The sequence below is a fragment of the Lonchura striata genome, chromosome 4, assembly GCF_046129695.1.
Source record: "Lonchura striata isolate bLonStr1 chromosome 4, bLonStr1.mat, whole genome shotgun sequence".
NCBI classification, from domain to species: Eukaryota; Metazoa; Chordata; class Aves; order Passeriformes; family Estrildidae; genus Lonchura; species Lonchura striata.
This window is the reverse complement of record NC_134606.1, coordinates 29749016-29768427: the sequence shown is the minus strand read 5'-3', so window position 1 is coordinate 29768427 and position 19412 is coordinate 29749016. Positions and strand designations below refer to the sequence as shown.

Below are 19412 nucleotides of genomic sequence, written 5' to 3'. Positions count from 1 at the left end.
CTCCATTACAGGCATTTATAACAAACATGAGTGTTTGAAGTTCTAAGAAAAACAGAAATAATTACCAAGTGCCACCTTCCAATTACATGGTTCACTTAGAACATGATTTCAATTATGAATTGCTGAAGGTATGTAAAAGCTTCAGACACTGCTTTTTGTATGTTGGATGAAGAACATTTGAAACCTTACATGGAGTGAGTACTTTCAAGTATAACTAACTTCATACTGAGAGAGTCTTGCTTTCATACTGAAGTAAAAATATAAAATTATTCAGCAATAAATAGTAAACTTCTGCTTAAGACCATTTCAATATACAGGAAAAGTGACTGAGTTTCATTAAGTTCACATTACAATTTCAATTAAATGAGAAAATGTAAATTTTTGAAATTCGTGTTACAGCTGTAGTAATACTCACAGCTGTAGTAATACTCACCTGGAGCAAATGTAGAAAAATTAGTAAAACCTGGAACACTAAAGAGGTTCACAGGTTGTGGAGGGTAGTTGAATGGACAGAAAACAGGAGATGGAGGTGGAGGTGCACTACTACCTCTCTCCTTTCTTGATGGTTTCTCTTGACACTGTTCTTGCTGCTGCATAAGATCACTTAACATTTGTTTCAACCTTGAAAATAAAAAAAAACACAACTTCAAGAAAAAAAAGAATATTATGAGAAAACTGTAAATTTAAACTGAAGTAATTTGAGCTTCATATTATTTCACCTACACCTTGTAACATATGTAAAGAAGTGCTCTATTTAGCTTATTAAAAAACCTCAAGACAAAAATTACTCATATTTAATCCTGAGTTGGTTTAAAATCAACTGCTTTGTACTACTGGTCATGCATACACCGTTTAAACATCCTTGCAAGAACAAAAAAACCTGACTACATACTAAAGAAATAAGCAAACTGAAAATGTCAATAGAAACAATCAAATATACAAAGTATTTCCAGAACTGAGGTTAAAATTAATTTTAAAAACTGTGTAAGAGGACAGCACCTATGTAGCACTTACTAAATACAAAACAGAGATGAAGAGCTTCAATTTTCATGCAATGAATTAAAATGACTCTTCCATCTTTTTTCAAAAAAAGATAATTTGGATCATGGAATCTTGCATTCCATCATCCACATGGAAAGTAAGAAGCAGAAATCGTAGCTGAAAACACTAAGGAAGAACAAAAAGCCTTTTTGCTGTATATTACCATAAGAATCAAGAATCTTGTCAGATAGTCTAGTGAAGACTACAGACACAAAAGGATATTAGAAAATAACTACTGCAACATATTTTTGCCAACTTTTGGCTCTCTTCAATGAAGATTACTAGGAAAGTAATTTAAAGGTGTTAAAGAGGTGGTGGGGGGAAAAAAGACAACCAGAAATGCTACACATAATTTCAAAAGCTCATAATCAATTGAGAAGTTCAAGAGTCTCACATTTAACCATTATCTGTAATCTTTTATTCACATAACCATGTTCCTGTTACTGAAGCATTTCAAATTCCACAGTTAAACACTAATACAGTGAACAAACCTTTGGACATTATTCTGCTGCCAATTCAGTTGAGTGTAACACTGGTTTAATTGATGCATAATAAGATTTATTTGTGAAGATGCAACATTATTTGGCATCATGCTGTAGGGGCCTGTGAGCAAGGTCTGTAGAAGGCAAGAGAGAGTCTGTGGAAAGAAAATATGTAACAGTGACCAAATCACAAAAAACAGAATCTACTGCTAGAAAGAGTTAGAAAGAGAATAAAAGAATAAGAACAGCAAAATAATCGTTCTTCATATCTACCTGCTGATCCTGCATCAAAGTTTGACAAATGCTGACACTAAATTCATGCTGTTTCTTCAACTGATTGATCTGCTCTTGCCATCTTTCCTTTTCTTCCACATAGGAAAGCTCAGACATCCACCGAAAATTCTCCTGACGCCGCATACTTATGTTTTGCTGTTGCCTGGTCTTAGACACTGGACGATAATTTCCATCTGCTGAAAGGGGATGGCAATTTTTCCACCTGAGTTGGGAAAATGTGAGGAATAAGGACAAAATCAGATAATTCACACAACTAATGATACCTCCATTATTCAAATTATATTTAAGTTGTACATCAAAAAGCCACATGGCAGAGGCCAGCTAATCATACATGCCATTTTGTCTATCTAAAATAATCCTAAACAAATGGAAAATAGGAGCCCCCCACCTGGCTATGACTGTCAAAAAAAGAATGGCTAAGGATGTGTCTGGGTCTTGTTTTTAGTATTTTCCATTACTGCTAACATATACTCAATGAAAATAGAAGCCACCAACATAATATACTGACAGGTCCAGCCCCTGATTAGCCCATTGTCTACTAAAATCATTTTGGTATCCAAGCCAGAAGAAAGAACTGCAGATACATACATTATTTTTACCATGGCATTTTCATCTAATCACACAAATGTTGTGAAGGAAGTCAATCAGGTAAACAAGAGTTAAAATTATTCACTATAATTACAAAATAGTTTTCACAATTACAGAAACCAGCAATTTAGAAGGAAAAAATTCAGTTAGTTTAATGCTCTGAACTACTGTTTTTGAAGAGACTGATCACAGCAAAAATTTCACATAGACTGATTATCTTTTCAACTGGTTAAAAATAAATAGGAACATCAGGAGCCACTGCCATACACCTGGAGAGCTCAAAGACTGAAAACAAAAGAAATCACCAAGTCTGTTATATGCATTGCAGCTACAAAGACTTAGACAAGAAACTGCCACAACACATAGCCCCCTAACAAGCAGAAAGATATTTTCCTTTGCTGTGAGGATGCCTTGTAGTTAATGCAATGCTTCTTCCACCCTCTTCCAAATACACTCAGACAAGCATCAGATCAACAAATAATGCTACTTACCTATCTTTGTTTCCTTTAACAAAATATGCATTTTCCGGTATGTTGTTATTGGGATAAACAGAGAAACTGTCATTCAAACTTGATGCATCTTCTTCCTCTTCTTCTGCCTGACCAACTCCATCAGAGAGATAACCGTCTTCATCTCCGTTTTCTTCCTCTAGGGCACACTGGGTAGAACCTCCCCAGGTAGCCATTGTCCTAGTGAACATTGCAGGGTCAGAGAGAAAAGTGGTGTTTGGAAAAAGAGTATTTGTTTTTCAATTTTATGACAAATTATTAAAACAATCTGTTGACAATTGCAAGTCTATCTGCAATTAATCAAGCTGCACCAAAAAGAATTAAAACATTCTGAATAGCAGCAGTAGTGTGCCCATATGGCCAAGAAGGCCATTAGCAACCTTGCCTACATGAGGAATAGTGTGGCTAGCAAGATCAGGGAAATCATTCTTCCCCTGTACTTGGCACAGGTTAATCTGCACCTTGAGTGCTGTGTCCAGCTCTGGGCCCCTCAATTTAGGAAGGACATTGAGATGCTGGAGCCTATCCAGAGAAGGGCAACAAGGCTGGTGAAGAGTCTGGATCACAAGTCCTATGAGAAGTAGCTGAGGTAGCTGGGGTTATTTAGCCTGGAGGAGTTTTAGGTGAGACCTATCTACAACTGCTTGATAGGAGGGTGTAGCCAGGTGAGGGGTCAGCCTCATCTCCAAAGCAACCAGTGACAGGACATGAGGACAATCTTAAGCTGAGTCAGGGAAGGAAACTGGACATTAGTGATTGACTGGGCATTGGAATGGACTGTCTAGAGCAGTGGTTGAGTCATTGTCCCTGGAGGCATTTAAGGAAAAGACTGGATGTGGCACTCAGTGCCATGGTCTCATTGGCAAGGTAGTGTCAGGTCATAGGTTGGACTCAACCTTCAAGGTCTTTTCCAACCCAGTTGATTCTATGATTCTCACCAATGCCAACTTGCATTCTGCTTCTAATACTGGGACAGATAAATGAAATTAATGCCTGTATTGGACATGTATTACTTTACTATGCTATAAAATGGGTAAAGATGAAAAAAAAATACTCTAATTATTTGGCATTTTCCATGCATTTTCTTCTTCTTTGGTGATTCTTTTCCCCACTAGTAGAACAGAAGAGACTAAATATGCTGGGAAAACCTATAAATCTGGCAAGTTGCTGAGTAAAGTCACTTCACAAGTCAAGAAATTAATTTCCTGCTCTGTTAAATCATCATATTCAGTGGTCAGATGAACACAGGAAACTGCCCCCAACAGTGACATCCTAATAAACAATGGAAGCATCCATTGATGAATACAGAATAACTTGTGCTCTTACTTTTCAGTCCTGCTCTGCTGTGGAGTACACCGAGCTTCTGACCCCTCACTTTTAACAGATGCAGCAACAGTAGATATTGTTTCTGCGAGCTCTCTCCTTCTCTGATCTTCAGCCATTAAAGCTTCAAGTTGCTTTCTTCTCTGTCGCAGTTCTTCTCTTAAAATCTCGTGTCTTCTCATCTCAGACCACAACTGCTTGCGGTAAAATGGAAGAATTAGAATATAATGCTACCGTAATTTCAGGAAAGAGTAAGTAATATCCAGATCAATATTTAAGACAATTTCAGGGGAAAAGATGAAGAAAGATGCAAAGATAAATCAGGCTTCAACAAAAACTTTCATCGTTTTCTCAAAGGATGACCTGCCTACAGTATATGATATTCAGTGTTCACGGTAAAACTTCTAAATTAATTAAACTTTTACATTAATATTTAGTAACAACTGCTGTATTTGGGGGAGAATATCTTGCCAGTTCAAGTCAGTATTTCCTTCTTTCCAGAAACAAAATAAAGAAGTTATACATGCTTTTGTTAAAATAGCTACTACTCTGTTCCCCAGGCCAGCTACTTAAAATGTGTCCAAGCAACCTGTAACATCTTACTAAACCCTTTTTAAGTCACTGCATATCAAGTATGAAATACCTCACTGCCTACTGGTACAGATTCATCACACGCAAATAAAGGCTTGCCAGCTGTGTTACACTCATTCATGGCTGGAGTTGATGTTGCTTGTGAAGTCTGTCTATTTGCAGGGCAGTTACCCAGGCCAGCTGACAACTGAAAGAGAAAGCAAAATGGCAAGGCACAATATAACAGCTTTCTAAAACTTACCTGCAGTTAAAACCCAGCACAGTTAAGGTTTTATGAGGCTAGAAAGTCAGTATCCTGGGAAAAGGATTTTTGAATCAAGGTTAAATATTTATTTCAAAACTTATCTAGGAATCAACAAAACAATTTATGTATTATTATATAATGCTCTAGATGCACAGTATTGATAATTTACTGCTCACTTCACAGAAAGAAGTTATCTTCAAAGATCGTGAAAACAGGAAAGCCCTGTAGAGTTAAGTTAAAATGCAATGAAGCGTTGATCACGCTTACCAGACACATCATCATTTCAAAATACCAGCAAATTACTACTAAGAGAAGTAAAAAAGCAGTGACTGACCAGTATGGACAGACAAATTTCAGGCTAAAAGTAAGACAGAAGGTTCTGTATCTTTGAAGACTCTGTCAAGGCTTTTGAAGACAAACCACTGTGAAATTAACCACTGAACAAGAACCATTGAAAAGTGAATGACATAAGCAAAACACAAGGTTTAAAAATCCACCTGCTTACACTATACAAGTATTACCAATTTTAAACTTTTTCCAATTTTCATAAGGAAAAAATGGTGAGCAAGATATTTTATGTGTCTTTGCTCAACACCTTAAGACAGCAAAGAAATACATTCTACCTACTTGAAGGTCAGGACAAGCTTTCTGTAGCACTTGAATTTTTTCCTGGATTTCAAACAGTTTTCTTCTTTCTTCTTGTAACTGCTTAAGCTCCCGTTGCTGCTGCTGAAGTTTAGCTTCATAGAACTTCTCTCTGTGTAAATAAGTTATCCACATGTTACTTGGCAAGATGTTGCCTAAGGCACAGCTCTACCATCCTCTGACAAAGTCTTACCTTGCTTTTTCATTCAGTCGCACATCTTTTTTTAACTTGTTGGAACTTGCTCGGACATTGTTTGGTTGTTGCTTTGTCTCTTCCACCTCACCCAACAAGTCACCAATATTAGACGTATTTGCAATTGCTCCTTGAGGTTCTGGATCATCATCCTGAAAGGATGTCAGAAAGGCAATTAGACTATTTCCAAGTTGATACAAAAAAAATTAACATAGCTAGTTTGTCAGGTTTGTCTAGTTTGATTTTTTTCAAAACTAATCAGTATGAATAGCTTTATCTTTAGTACAAATCAAAAACTGAGAAGCCACTGTCACCATGGCATCATGACTTTAAGATAAACCGAGTTAATTAGAGACTTTAAAATTATTTAGTTCAACCTCAACTACTGAAACTTTCACTCTAAATACAAATATTTGTCTCATTTTAGAAGTATAAACCACTTGCCCGTGACTCAGTGGATGGAAAGATACAAGCATATGAAGAAAGAACAAGGAGGAACAGGAGGACACTGAGGTGAACAAGACTGCTTATTTACCACAATCAGTGAACTTAAATATTAACAATAACAAAACTGCCCTTGAAAACTTAATCTGAAATATTTTTGAGAAAGTCCAACTGGTTTTCTATTCTGCTATTTTTTTTCATAATTTCTGTATGAAAGCTGTAGCCACTGCTGCTTTTTTTTTCCAATGTAATCATTTTTCATAAAGACTCTGCCGAACAGGAGAGATCACTGGTGACCAAGAATGACACAGCTCACAGACCTACTGTATCTTTGCTGAGATTACATACACATAACAAGCCTTGGAATTATGATGATTGAAGATATGCCATTAATTAGGCCATTTATCAAGGAAGCTGCTGAATCATCTCCAATTCTGATTTATACCACTGGACAGTTAGCACCTCTATAGTGATGATAAAAACCAACACTGATCTAGATGCTGACAAATAATACAGGAGTATTATCTTGATATAACAATATTGTGTTTATATTGTTGCTATTGTAAAACATAAGTTCCAACTGAGCTTGATTTTAAAGTTCTCACATAAAGCCTTTTTATTTCTGATACACCTATGTGCATTCAGTATGCAGACATTGCAGCAGATGGTGCTCGAATGTGAGCATTCTGAAGGGACATTAGATCCATGACATTGTGCTGCTAACATCACTAAATCAGCGTGAGATATTCTAAATTAAAAACACTTCCAACTTATAGCTGGGCCTCAAAACTCTCAAAATAAACAAAACCACTGCCTCCAAACCAAAATACTTCAAGTCAAATATTTTGCAACATCCAAAGATTTTAATGAAAAATGTTCCTTGTTGATTGAACCTACGGTTCAAAAACCTAAACATATTGAATGTTCAGTATAATGTTAAAAATGTCTAATATTTTAAAAAATAATACCGATCTACTTCTTGGATTGTATTTTGTAAACCAGTGCTAAGGTTAAATATAAAGACCACTGTTCTCTTAGGCTAGCATCCTCCAAGAAAATTCCTGAACTGAACCTCAGAAGTAGCACCTTTGAAATCAAAAAAATCAAACAGTATCTCTTTTTCTCTAGACTATAAATAAGTATTTTACATGTTGCATTAAGCAATTTTTCCCTATCAGAAGGTACAGATAACATGAAACAGCAAATGCTAAATTTTTGTGCACAAGTTTATATTTGTAACATACCTGCACCATAGCAGCAAGGTTTTGTAACTGTCTAAGCTTCTGTTTTGCAGCTATAAGCCTATTGATCTTCTGCTCAAACTCTGCATCTCCAGCCATATCAGCCAGGCTGCTTCTGTGACTAGACATGGAATCTTCACTAACTCGATCTTCTTCCACTTCATCATCTTCACCCTGGGGTAGATTCTCCCTATTATGGCAGTCTGGAAACAGGGAGAGGAGGAAACAAAACATACCAAAGATATTACTGAACTTCTGAAGTCCACTGTAATTACTGGGCATTAGAAAAGTAATAGCTTAATGATAAGGCTCTTGAAATTTCTGCTCATCGAACAAGGATCTCCAAAACTCTGTGCAGCTATCAGAGTTATTTGTACTAAGAAGTAAAACTATTGCAAGATTTTAGAACATACCTAAAGCAGAAGACATTTTTAGAGTCCTTATATTAGCAGCAGATCGGTTGTTTATTTCACAGTCTGTATTAAGATGTCTTCCATCTCTGTTATTAGTTCCACACTGTACATTTGAGTTGCTATTTATTTCACTCCAACTACTGATTCCTTGAGGGTTTCTATGGTGAAATAAATTACTCATGTTAACTTTTTAAAAACTGGTATGGATACAATTTTACTTTAGTCTTCTTCTACCTAGCTTTTTTACAAATAGGTGTTCTGACCCCTCTCCCTAAAAAAACCCAACAAAACCCCCAAACAAACTTCAACTCCATATAAAATCCATCCAGACATTGGGAAGTTTTCCATATTCATCTCTCCAACAGATTACTTTTTTTTAAAACAATCAAAGCAGCTTTAAATTATGCCCTGCTAGATCTGCAACAATACATTAGGTCTTACATGTATATGTCTACATTATAGAAGCTTTATATGATGCATAGCTAACTGACTGTTCATTTCTACCAGGTGAAGATCCTCAATGCACACAGGTGCCAGACTATAGCTATCAATGCCCCTGTAAACTTAAGGGTTTTTACTCTAATTCTCTAATCTAAGACTGTAACCTTCTAGTGAAAGTCCATACACATAATTCAGTGCTTAAACCCAAAGGAATTACAGATTTTTGAAGTCTTATAGCGATTTTCTAAATGTTCACACTTATCTAAATAAATAAGACACCAAGGATTAGATAATTACAAGACATCTGTGTAACAGTTACCTCAAATTAAAAAAAACCTGTAATTTTGTTAATGTAATAAGCACAGATTTAAATTACTTCTGGTTGACTCAAAGTATTTCAGGTTTCCTGAAGCAAAAACTCAGCTACAAAGACTTTGGATAACAAAAAATACAACAACCTAATATTTGTAACAGGCTGTGGATCTTCATGCTCAGAATCACTTTCTGATTCTTCTGTTTCTTCCTCCTCCTTAGTGTTTTCATTTACAGCATCTGTCATCATATCAGATGTCTGCTCATAGTAGTGAACTAACTCACGTAACTCATTCAGTCTCTTACGAACCTCATTTAGCTTCCTGAGGAGGAAAAAAAAGAGTATTTAATCTGTTTTGCCATATTATACTCATCTATGAAGAGTTAAAAAGAATATATGTGCTTTAAAGTTCTTAGAGTTTACTGCCAGTTTCCAAGCTATAAGAACTTCACACTTGAAGCTCTCAATTCAGTTAACTGTATTGGATTGCTTACTAAGTAGTCTGTAATACTAAATTAGGTAGATCAAAAAATGGAAATAGTTACTTAACACGAAACTTATTAAAAAAGTAACATGCCAAGTTACTAAAGCAAAGACTGGAAAAAAATTAAAGAACTTTTACTGAAGCTTTTCTGTTGGATTTAGATTTTCATCCTCTTCACTCTCATTCTGAGAAACCAGGGAATCAGGAGGATAGGGAGCAGATGCCAGACTATTTGTTTCACCATTGACAACAGTCGCTATGCCTACAGGACCAGAAGCAGCTGAAGTTGTACTTCTTTGATCAACACTCCTTTGAGGAGAACCTGAAGCAGGAAAAACTACAGAAAAGAAATACAGCTTATGTGAACAATTCATAATAAGGAATCTGCTTAACTGAATTGTTTTAAAATAATGACAGATTATCAATACACAAAACAGCAGTTAATAACTTCTTTCCTTAGCAAAGCAAAACGTTTTTTCTTAAGTTTCATTGCATGCAATGTCAATAGACAGTGAGTAATAAGGTGGCTTTTGTAAACAAGATTTCAGTTATTCCCTTTTAGCTTTATCAAATGTCAGAAGCAGAAGCTTTCATTCTGTGAATCTGCCCATACAGATTTTTCAAGATTTTACTTAGGGCTACATTTCCTTTTTATATAAATTTAACATTTTAGAATTTTGATCAAAAGAAAAATCCTAGCAATTTTTTCATCTCTGCTAAGATTTTTGTCCATTTTTGCTTCTTCCAGCTACATGAAATCATATCCCAATATGTTCATATTATATGCATTAAATACATATAGAAAAACAAGTACAGTAACATAACTATTAAATCAGCATGTCCTTCTCCAAGTGCATACTTCAAGGCCTCATTTCTCAATAATAACCAAAATATGCTGTGATCACCCCTCAGAAGTTTTCAACCACAGGACAAACATCACCAGTACAAATGCATTGTTAGAAACAGAGAGCGAGAGGAGCAAGTGAACAGGTCTGCATCGATAAGCAGAGCACAAAGCCATTAAAAGGAAAGTCCAAAGCTCTAGACCAGTCAGACATGTAAGGCCCTCTAGAATGGTCTGTGATTGAAGTCCCTGCCATGAGTGCACACGAAAGGCTTTTGACAGAGAGGGACTACAGCCATATAGTCCTAAAGCTACTAACACATGAAGTGCCGAGTACACAAATGCAGACATACTGTGATAAAAACACACAAAGTTCAAGTTAATATGGCTCTTTTTTTCACAAGCCAGATGTGTCACAGACAAGCCTTGAAAAAAAAAATTCATCACATCCTCATATTAGTCATCTTCAGTGTTATAAACCAAAGTGCTAATAGACACTCATCATCATTAATTATAGAGTTTTTCGTTAAGACAGAAACTTACACAGCATTAACACCATTTACATTAATATTGCCCCAGCACAGTTTTTATCACCTGTATTTCATTGACCAAGTGCAATCTGAAAGACAATGTTACAAAACATGCACATTAAAAACATGGTATTCATGACAAAAATACAGTTCTGTCTATACTGACTTACAGGAAGAGTTATTTAGATGCTGGTCACGAAGTGTATGAAGTTCTCCTAATAGTTTGTCCATCTTTTGCTTTTTACCCTGCAACATTCGCATCTTGTTAAAAAGCTGTGTCTTCTCATCTGACTGGTGTTCAGACATTGAAGAGTTTCTGCTTTGTGAAATCTCTCTGGTAAGTGAAAGGCTTTCTGCTTGCCTTCTATTGTCAGGCACAGACTGTGTCTAAAAAGAGTAATTCCATTTTATTCAGAGTACTACAATAAAAGGTAAATAAATTGTAAGAAACAAGAAGTTTTCTTATGGACCTTCAATACGCAGCACCAGAATCAACACCAAAGCAAAGAGTATTACAAAGGGAAATATACTGAAAACACTCTAATGACATTCCAATAATATATGGAGTTAATAATTAAATTGCAGTAAAGCAACTCTAGACCTCCATGGAAACCCATGAGACTCAAAGCATAGATCAGTCAGTTAATAACCCCTATGAATTTTCAAGTTTGCTGAGTTTTTCAGTTTGGGGGCAACTCTGATAAATTCACTAGCAAATACAGATGAGCAAAACAAACACTGAACTGCACTGGTAAACAGAATAAAAACTGATAGTGGCAAAATCTATACGGTACCATCTCAGGACTAACCTGTGAATCATGAAGTTGGTTGTGAAAGCGTTGAATTAAGTCATTCAATTCTTCGTTCAGTTCTGATGTAAGACTCACTCCTGAAACACTACCTGTAGTTTCTGTTACAACTGGGCATACAGAAAAAGGGGGAAATATAAATATTTTTCCACAGCAATGAAATAAAGGCTATTTAAATAAAAATGTGTGGTTTAGCAACATCAATATACTGACCCTCTAAAAATACAGCACGTATTTTTAATTTTGTGTCCTTTCCACCACTTTTACTCTTGAAAGACGGCTTCTGCTACAAAAATACTAACAAGACAACTCAGAGCTGCTTTGTAAAGGACCATAAAAAAGGGACTTCAGGCTTGCTCTGTGTTTTGCTAAAAAGTTCAGAGCAAAATGAAAGCAACCAATTTGTCTAAGGCTGATAGAAACTTATCAGAAATAAAACTACAATTATTTAATATAGCTAAACTGACAACAGTGGAGGTAATTTCCTTTTCTCAAAATAATAAATTAACGAGACACCAAGCTTTCATAATGGTGTAAGTTGCAATATTTACATCTGCAACTGGAGTCTTGGAAGTTCGTTCTACAAAAAGCTTTGAGAGAAATAAATTTAAAAGAAAGCTTTTTGCCTCTGCCTCAAAAATTCATATTCAAACAATACTACATATGCAACTGGCAGTTGAAAGACCCAAGTAATTCTTCCTATTTTCCCCCAATATAAACCAATAGCTCATAAGAAAAGTCAAACACAAATATTATTTATTTTCCCCCAGAGATTATGACTTCATTACACAAACAGTAAAGTTTCACTGTTTTCAAATTTTGAAAACATTTATTTTGCCATAAATTGAATTTGAATCTTAACATTGAGTAGACCAATTCTTAGGAGAAAAGCCTACACTTCTGGGATTTTACAGGTAAACCACAGTAATCAGCTCTGAGTTTTTAAATGACCCATCATTTTATAATGTTACATTGTCAACTCTTCAGAAAGAGGCTTTGCAATTAAAAAAACATTTTCAATGTGTATTTCACAATTCCAGCTTTAACCATTCAGTCAGCATGCTAACATGATATAAGAGACACCATCATTTCACATACCAGAATCATCCAGGACAGCAATGGCTTGCTCTGCTTTATGCTGCAAAGCAAGAAGAGCTGCCTGTCTCCCTTGAAGAGCCTTTAATTCCTCCTGCTGTTGTAGCATTCTTTTCAATAAATCATGCTGTTTCTTCAAGTTCTCCAACTCCTCTTTAGCTTCCTGTTGAGGATCTCTGGCCTGCAAAAGATGGAGCAACATTACCATAAATACAACCATTTACCTGTTGGGAACTAGTAAAAGAAGTGTCAAAGCAAGAACAACTTGCATGTAAATTAACAGCCTGGTTAATGGAAAAATGGAACAGCTTCACCTTTCTGATAGGCCTTTATCTAAAAATAAACCTCATACATCCAACAGGAAGAAGCCTGTACTACATGCTTATAGCTCCGGAGGGTTTAAGTTTTCTTTTTCTTTACAAAGCCAGTTGGCTGCCCTAATGTGACCCAAAGACTAACCCAAGCTTCCCTCTGTCTTTTAAGTCATAACTGAGGGTATTAACCTTTAAGACTCCTAAAGGTAAGCAAGATAAGGCATTGCATCATGGAGCTACATAAAACACAAGATGGCAATTGATTTACTAGCCTAAAATCTCTAGAATTTTCAGAAGAATGTTTTGAGCAGTAACTCATTTCTAGCCTATAATATGTTTAGTTCTATGTGCTGTATTTATGGCATTGATACTAGAATATGCCAGGTTTGGGTAAATCAATTTCATAACAAAAACATGCATAGACCCTGCCTACATTGTTTTCAACCAATATTTTGAAATAATTCTGACAGAATGAAAGCATGCTGAGCAGTTAAAATATATTAAAACTCAGTTATTTTCCTCATCCTATGCTAATTAGGAGCTGGAGATTTGCACTAAAACTTTTACTCAAATTAATTATTTTAATGAGACATCCACAGTTAAGATCCTGATCCTCTCTGAAGCTGCATAATTGCACTTTGCACATGAAATAAGGGAAAATAACAAGCATTTACAAAGAACACTACTAACTTGAAAGTATAATCTTCTATCCACATAGTGTTAAGTTTCTAAACTAGAAAATTCAGTCCAAATACTCTGCATCAAATGTCAGAATGGAAGCAGGCATCTTATTAACTAAGGTATCTGGGTACTAAGGAATGCTCAACTTTCCAGCAGAGAAAGGTGAAAACATCCAGAATTCTAAACTCCTGAAAGTGTCACTAAAAGATGCACTGCAGCTAACACTGATGATTGCTGTTACACTCTCACCTTTCATATAAACAGCAGAGTAGAGGCAAAATAGATCACACACTGAAACCAGCACAGGAAGGAACAAGGGGAAGAAATGGAATAAAGATACATGTCTCAGCCGCAATCACCTATTAAATAATCCAAGCTTTATCTAAAGTACCAAATTGCTTCAGTTCATGAAAACTGCATTAACAAATGTTTCAATATTAGTTCTACATTTAGACTAGTAAGCTTGACAAAACATTAAAGCCTTTTATTTTAGGGGAAAAAATGACTGAATATAAGACTTCTAAAAAATTAAATCACAGGAAAGACAATGATATAAAAAAGCTCATAATGGGTAAAAAAAAACCATTTTAGACACTGCACCCTTTGAAAGCTTTTCCCCTTCCAACCAAATAGTTATATAAATAATTACAGAAAAACATTTGTGGAACAAGTTAAGGCTACTAATTTCTAATTTGTCTTCTCTATTTGGTATTAGTTTAAATGTGCATTGGCTGACTATCAACGTAACCATAACAAGTGTCTGAAAGTCACATTTACAGTATGTTTTCCAAAGAAGGGAACAACAAAACTTAGATTATCTACATAAAATCAGAACACCTGCTGAACAGAGTTACATCAATGCTAACTTCAGTGCTAACAATTCAGAAGAAAAAGTTGTGAAACATTTCTATTCAAAGAAAAACATTCTAGCCAAAGACTAATTCAGTGAAAAGACAGCTGGATACAGATAAGCAATCCAGTGGGAACATTCACTGTAAGTATCAAGTACATTTGAAGCAATGAAGGGAGATGGGGGAATGGGGAAGACTAGCCTGTATAAACCCTATTTGAGGTTAAAGTAACATTTTGAAGTGTACCTTGGAAAGCAATCCATGATCCTGGCTATTAATCCCACAAGGCCAGATTTCCCTGTCATTCAGAGCAGCTCTCTCACATTTCCCTTTAGGGCTTGGTGTAACATCAATGTCTGTAACCTGTTCTTGTGAAGCTGAATTCCCTAGTTTGTCCTCAATGCGGGGCCGACAACTCAAACTAAAAGATACCTCCTGTATCGAATAGTTTAGTATGTTAGATTTTAAAATGTGCTCCAACTTAGCATGCATTTTTAAGTTACAAACCTACCCACTTTATCTTGTCAAATAATGAAAACTAGTATCTAGTAAGATCTGCTAAAGAGTGAAGACATTTTTAGTCATTTTTCAAATTTCCACAACAATAAAGTTCCATATAGAAATCAACATTATACAAACAGAAGTGTGCACTCTGCATGTAAAATATTCAAGCTGCATGTAAAGAGCACTTAGGTGCAAAATTAAGAGCCAAACAAAAAACTTAAGCACAAATTTTGCAAATATTGAGACAAATGTGAGTTTACATGGACACTTTTTAAAAAGCATACCTTTTTCTGTATTTTCTAAATTTATTTTTTTAAGTTTAAACTGCATCTTCCATGTCTATAATTTTATTTCCTTACAGAGATAGAAGGAGTTCTTATAAAGCTAAAAATAATTACAAAAGCTTCCTAATGTTTTAACTGTTTTATTTCCAAGCAAGTAAATTCTCCTTATCCATAGGACATTCAGTGTGCTAACTTGCCAGAAAGAGTACCTGCTCTCTGGTACTTTTCCTCAGTGTAATAGAAAGGAAGACACAAAACTTAAGTCATTAAAATGCTTTTGTATCTACTACAAGATGTGTTTTATCATGTTAAAAAAAAAGCTTTAATAAATAGAAAAAAGATTGGACTGTTTATCTCAGTGCTAAATTCAGAATACATTTTCTGAAGAGGTGCCCAGCTTTCCAAAAAATGAGAGAAACTTGTGTGTTACGTCTATCTTATCACTAGAAAGATGCTTGGACAATGGCCTACTAATGATACATTTCTAACTCTCCCCTCACCCAACACCCAAAAATTTTTCCCATTAACAGAAACAAACCTAGGGATGAAAATTGCATAGAAAGGTATTTCTTCCTACAAGTGACTCAACTTTCTGCCAAAGTACACATTTAACTCTTCATTGTGCTTTGAAGAAAGAATAAAAGATTCAAAAGATTCTTCAGATTGCTATTGTGACAGAATCGTTACCTTTTTTTTCAAATTAAAAAAATAAAACCACACATGCATGGACACCTCCTGAACAGAGTGCTTGGGGATTTATTATTTTTCAGCTGAACTGCAGATTATGACACTATAAGACCCATGATAAAACCAAAATGAAGCCCTCATTTCTACCTCAATTGCTAAAAGGCAGCTTACCGTGGTATCTGAAGCCTCAGACTGCACATCAATGTTTAGCGATGTGCTCTCACCTACAGAACCAGATCCCACAGCTGAATCTATAGTCCGAACATCATCCTCCTCATTTTCTCTAGCCTGAAATATTTCATTGGCACAAATCAAAAGCTATATAGGGGGCAGTAAAAATGAATTATGGACGGTACTACATACCAAAATCAACAATCTCAGTAGCACCATCAAAACATAAACGGTCAACTCCTAAAAAAAGCTTACAGTGCAGAAACAAACATATTATGTTCTCAAACTTACAAGCATCTTTTGCAAAAATTTCAGATAGGATTTCTCCTGCTCTTTAAGGTCATCTATAAGGTGTGATAAACGCTCAACATTGGCCGATCTTTCATTTTTCTCTACAAGATCATCCCGCATGGAGCTGGCCTTAGCAATATAGTCGCGAATCTGAACTAGTCTGCTCACAATCTGCAAAGACACTGAAGTTACTGAATGCATTCAGCTACAACTGCAATGCACAAGACACAGCGATAGGAACAGCAAAGGAGTAATGAAAGGGGGATATGTTAGTACTTTCACTCCTCTGAGCGCTCTTCCACAAGTGGTTAAAAGTCAACAGCCTTTATACGGATAGATTTATGCATGCGGGAAGTTGCAAGGCCGAAGCACAGCTTCTGGTCAACACAGGCTAAAACACAACTGAGCTCATCAACATAGGAAAACAGTCAACTGTGAGAGAACTTTCTGGAGCCATATAAAAGGGAATGAACCTCTAAAATGAAAATTATTGTTACTTCTGTTACCAACAAGCAGATTTCTAAAGAACAATAGATGATTAAGTTTGGTTTCACATTGTCTTCAATTTCCAGAAGAGTAGGAAGTTAAATATTTCCAATAAAGATTAATACTTTGAAGAAATTTAGAAAGCAGCACTGAAGATTGAGAGTCAATATTTTGTACACTTTATAGTTGTATAAATACCTGGCTACTGTCCATCGCTTGTTCTCCCCTTCCATCTTCTTGAGCAGACACTTGACAATTTTGCAAGAAATCCTTGCTTAGAGCAGCACCAAACAACTCTTTACACTGCGCTGATACCCCACCTTCCTTTTTTTGGGAACCTGAGGCAGGATCTTTGCTTTTGTTAGTGTTAATCTGCAGTGACAGGAAGTTGAATGGTTTTTTGTTTTCATTAAGTTGACGTTTGTTATTAGCAGCCGTTGCCCTGCCTTGAGAATCACTTCCAATGCTTCTCTATATACAAACAAAAGAAAGAACAATTGCTTTATTTTTTCATTCAATATGTCCTCAACACTGCTTCTTTTCCCTGCTTGCATTATTATTTCTACAGTATTATTAGACTGATTTTAAAGTTACCTAATCAGTCACCAGTTGGCCAAAAGTTAGCTGAAGACAGTGCCAATAATTTTTTGCCACTAAGTTTTCAGAAAGCAAATCCATCCTCCCAGAACAATGAGAACCAAAAACATTCTGTAGTTTCTCAGAATTTAATTCCTTATTTTTGCTGTGACCTCGACCTTTACTGTAGCAAAAAGCATTCTACTTCTCCAGGTACATTTGAGAAAAGAACAGTAATAAAAGAGCAACATATTCCTGTACAGAACATAATAGCTCAGAACTTCAGCTTTTCTTTAAAACCTTGTGAATAGCAACATGTTGCCCTAACATACATTTGAGGAGGAAGTTATGCCCAGCCTTTAAACTGTAAGTCAACACAATGAATCACATTGAAAAGAATCTTCACAACCAAAGAAGTTAGCAACAACCTTTGGTAAAGATGAAGCCTATGTTTTGAAATTGTTAACACAAACTTATGCCTTGTTCCAAAAGAATCAATCTCTCATACTTTTCCTTAGTTTTGGATGAGGGAAGGATGAATGTGCTGTATTTCAAAAAAAGTAGTTATGGCTCAAGAATTTGTGCCATAACGTTCTCTACTCTACTGAGAAGCAGTTTTTAATGACACTCCTCTGCTTAATCTACAAGGGTAACAATGTTCAGGATCACAAACTGGAAGTTCAAGAACAGACTTTCAGAATAAGGTAACAGCTATTTTCAAGTAGCACACAAGTATGATGAGTAAGAAATACTGCTTTGAGGACACAGGAATTTGTTAATGGCCGAGAGCAAGAAAGTAGAGACAGCTATCACACAAACAGAGGAAAGCCACAGTCCTGAATGTTCCTTTATTTTCTTAAGTTCAAAACCAGGATTTTGATTTGGTTGTCATGGTGCCTTTTTTTTTTTTTTTTTTTTTTTTTTTTTTTACCTTGATCCCTTATGAAAGGATTCTTTACTCATCTGTCACTTTATTAATAGATAACGGAATACATTTTGGAATCACATTTCTAGTGGGAGCTAGTATTCATACAAACCTGATCCAGATCACTGAAGTTTATTCTTTGTTTAAGCCTTTCTAGTTCAGCCTGCTCTGGAACAGACATCTGAGTCATGTATCGAGCATGAGGAAAGCTATGAGAAGTTCTGGTCTTGCGTCGTTCCATTCCAGGTGAAGACTCTGGAGATATGTCATTAGTAAGTCTTGTTTCACCTTCCCCACTAAGCTTTTTCTTGTTTTTCTCTGAAGACCTGTTTGCTTTCTTCTGTTGACCTCTCCAGTCCTTAACAGGAAGGAGAGAGAAGAAAAAATCATATTTATAATCCACACAGACAAAAAAGGAAATGTTTGCATTCTGCGACAGAGTTTACTTCCATTTTAGAAGTAAAAATAGCAAGCCACCTTGAAATAAGCTCTAAGTTTTCTAGAGGAAACATCACTTTACAAAATAAAATTTTCTCTACTGCATAATTAAAAATAGCTTGGCAGAAAATGTTAAATGCATTAAATTAACTTCAAATGAAGTTCAAGTTCTATTTTATTTCTTTGCTGGGGACTCTTTCACTTTCAGGAGTTCAGAACTTTTTAAATTATAGTTTTCACTTTCCTGTCACCTACTATGCTTTTGTGTCTATCCACTTCAATTACCCAAAATGCTTTCCATAAATACCTCTGTAGACCTCACAATCTCTGAATTATACCCATTACTTGCTAACATCTACCTCAAGTTTTCCAGGTAAAGCTGCACTAGATGCAAAGCCATGCATGATGAGGCTTAGGAGTTTGCATTGTTACCTGCCACTAATAAAATCTAGCTAGTAGTTCTAATGTACAGCATCAAATGGCAACAAAAAGAAAAGAATAATTTTACCGTGTTGTTCAGCCGGTCATCAAGGCTCTCATTGGTCCAGCTGGGCAAATCCTGATCATTCATGCCTTCTTCAAAGGGACCACCTCCTGTTGCCATGACAAGTGATCTATAGAAAGCAATCTATAAGAAGGAGTTGAAAGAAATGTGCATTATTAAAATCAGCTTACACAGA

The 19412-nt window shown here is 35.7% G+C and overlaps 1 protein-coding gene across 13 annotated transcripts in view; it reads right to left on the bottom strand.

The window, feature by feature from the left end:
- PCM1 (pericentriolar material 1) overlaps positions 1-19412 on the bottom strand; it is a 41538-nt gene that overhangs the window by 18242 nt on the left and 3884 nt on the right. For 5 of the 13 annotated variants that reach the window (XM_021537335.3, XM_021537157.2, XM_077782857.1 and 2 more), the window contains exons 2-20: positions 19241-19360; positions 18407-18652; positions 16992-17264; positions 16308-16478; positions 12528-12705; positions 11430-11539; positions 10791-11007; positions 9385-9583; positions 8905-9084; positions 8009-8166; positions 7599-7798; positions 5911-6062; positions 5700-5829; positions 4881-5015; positions 4241-4434; positions 2897-3094; positions 1797-2019; positions 1533-1678; positions 434-621 (exon numbers count right to left, since the gene is read on the bottom strand). In XM_021537335.3, coding sequence (XP_021393010.2) covers positions 434-621; positions 1533-1678; positions 1797-2019; positions 2897-3094; positions 4241-4434; positions 4881-5015; positions 5700-5829; positions 5911-6062; positions 7599-7798; positions 8009-8166; positions 8905-9084; positions 9385-9583; positions 10791-11007; positions 11430-11539; positions 12528-12705; positions 16308-16478; positions 16992-17264; positions 18407-18652; positions 19241-19336 — 3394 coding nt within the window. In that variant the 5' untranslated portion in view covers positions 19337-19360. Of the gene's footprint in view, positions 1-433; positions 622-1532; positions 1679-1796; positions 2020-2896; positions 3095-4240; positions 4435-4880; positions 5016-5699; positions 5830-5910; positions 6063-7598; positions 7799-8008; positions 8167-8904; positions 9085-9384; positions 9584-10790; positions 11008-11429; positions 11540-12527; positions 12706-16016; positions 16134-16307; positions 16479-16991; positions 17265-18406; positions 18653-19240; positions 19361-19412 lie in introns of all 13 variants that reach the window. The other 8 variants (XM_077782855.1, XM_077782856.1, XM_077782860.1 and 5 more) reach the window with 7 other exon arrangements.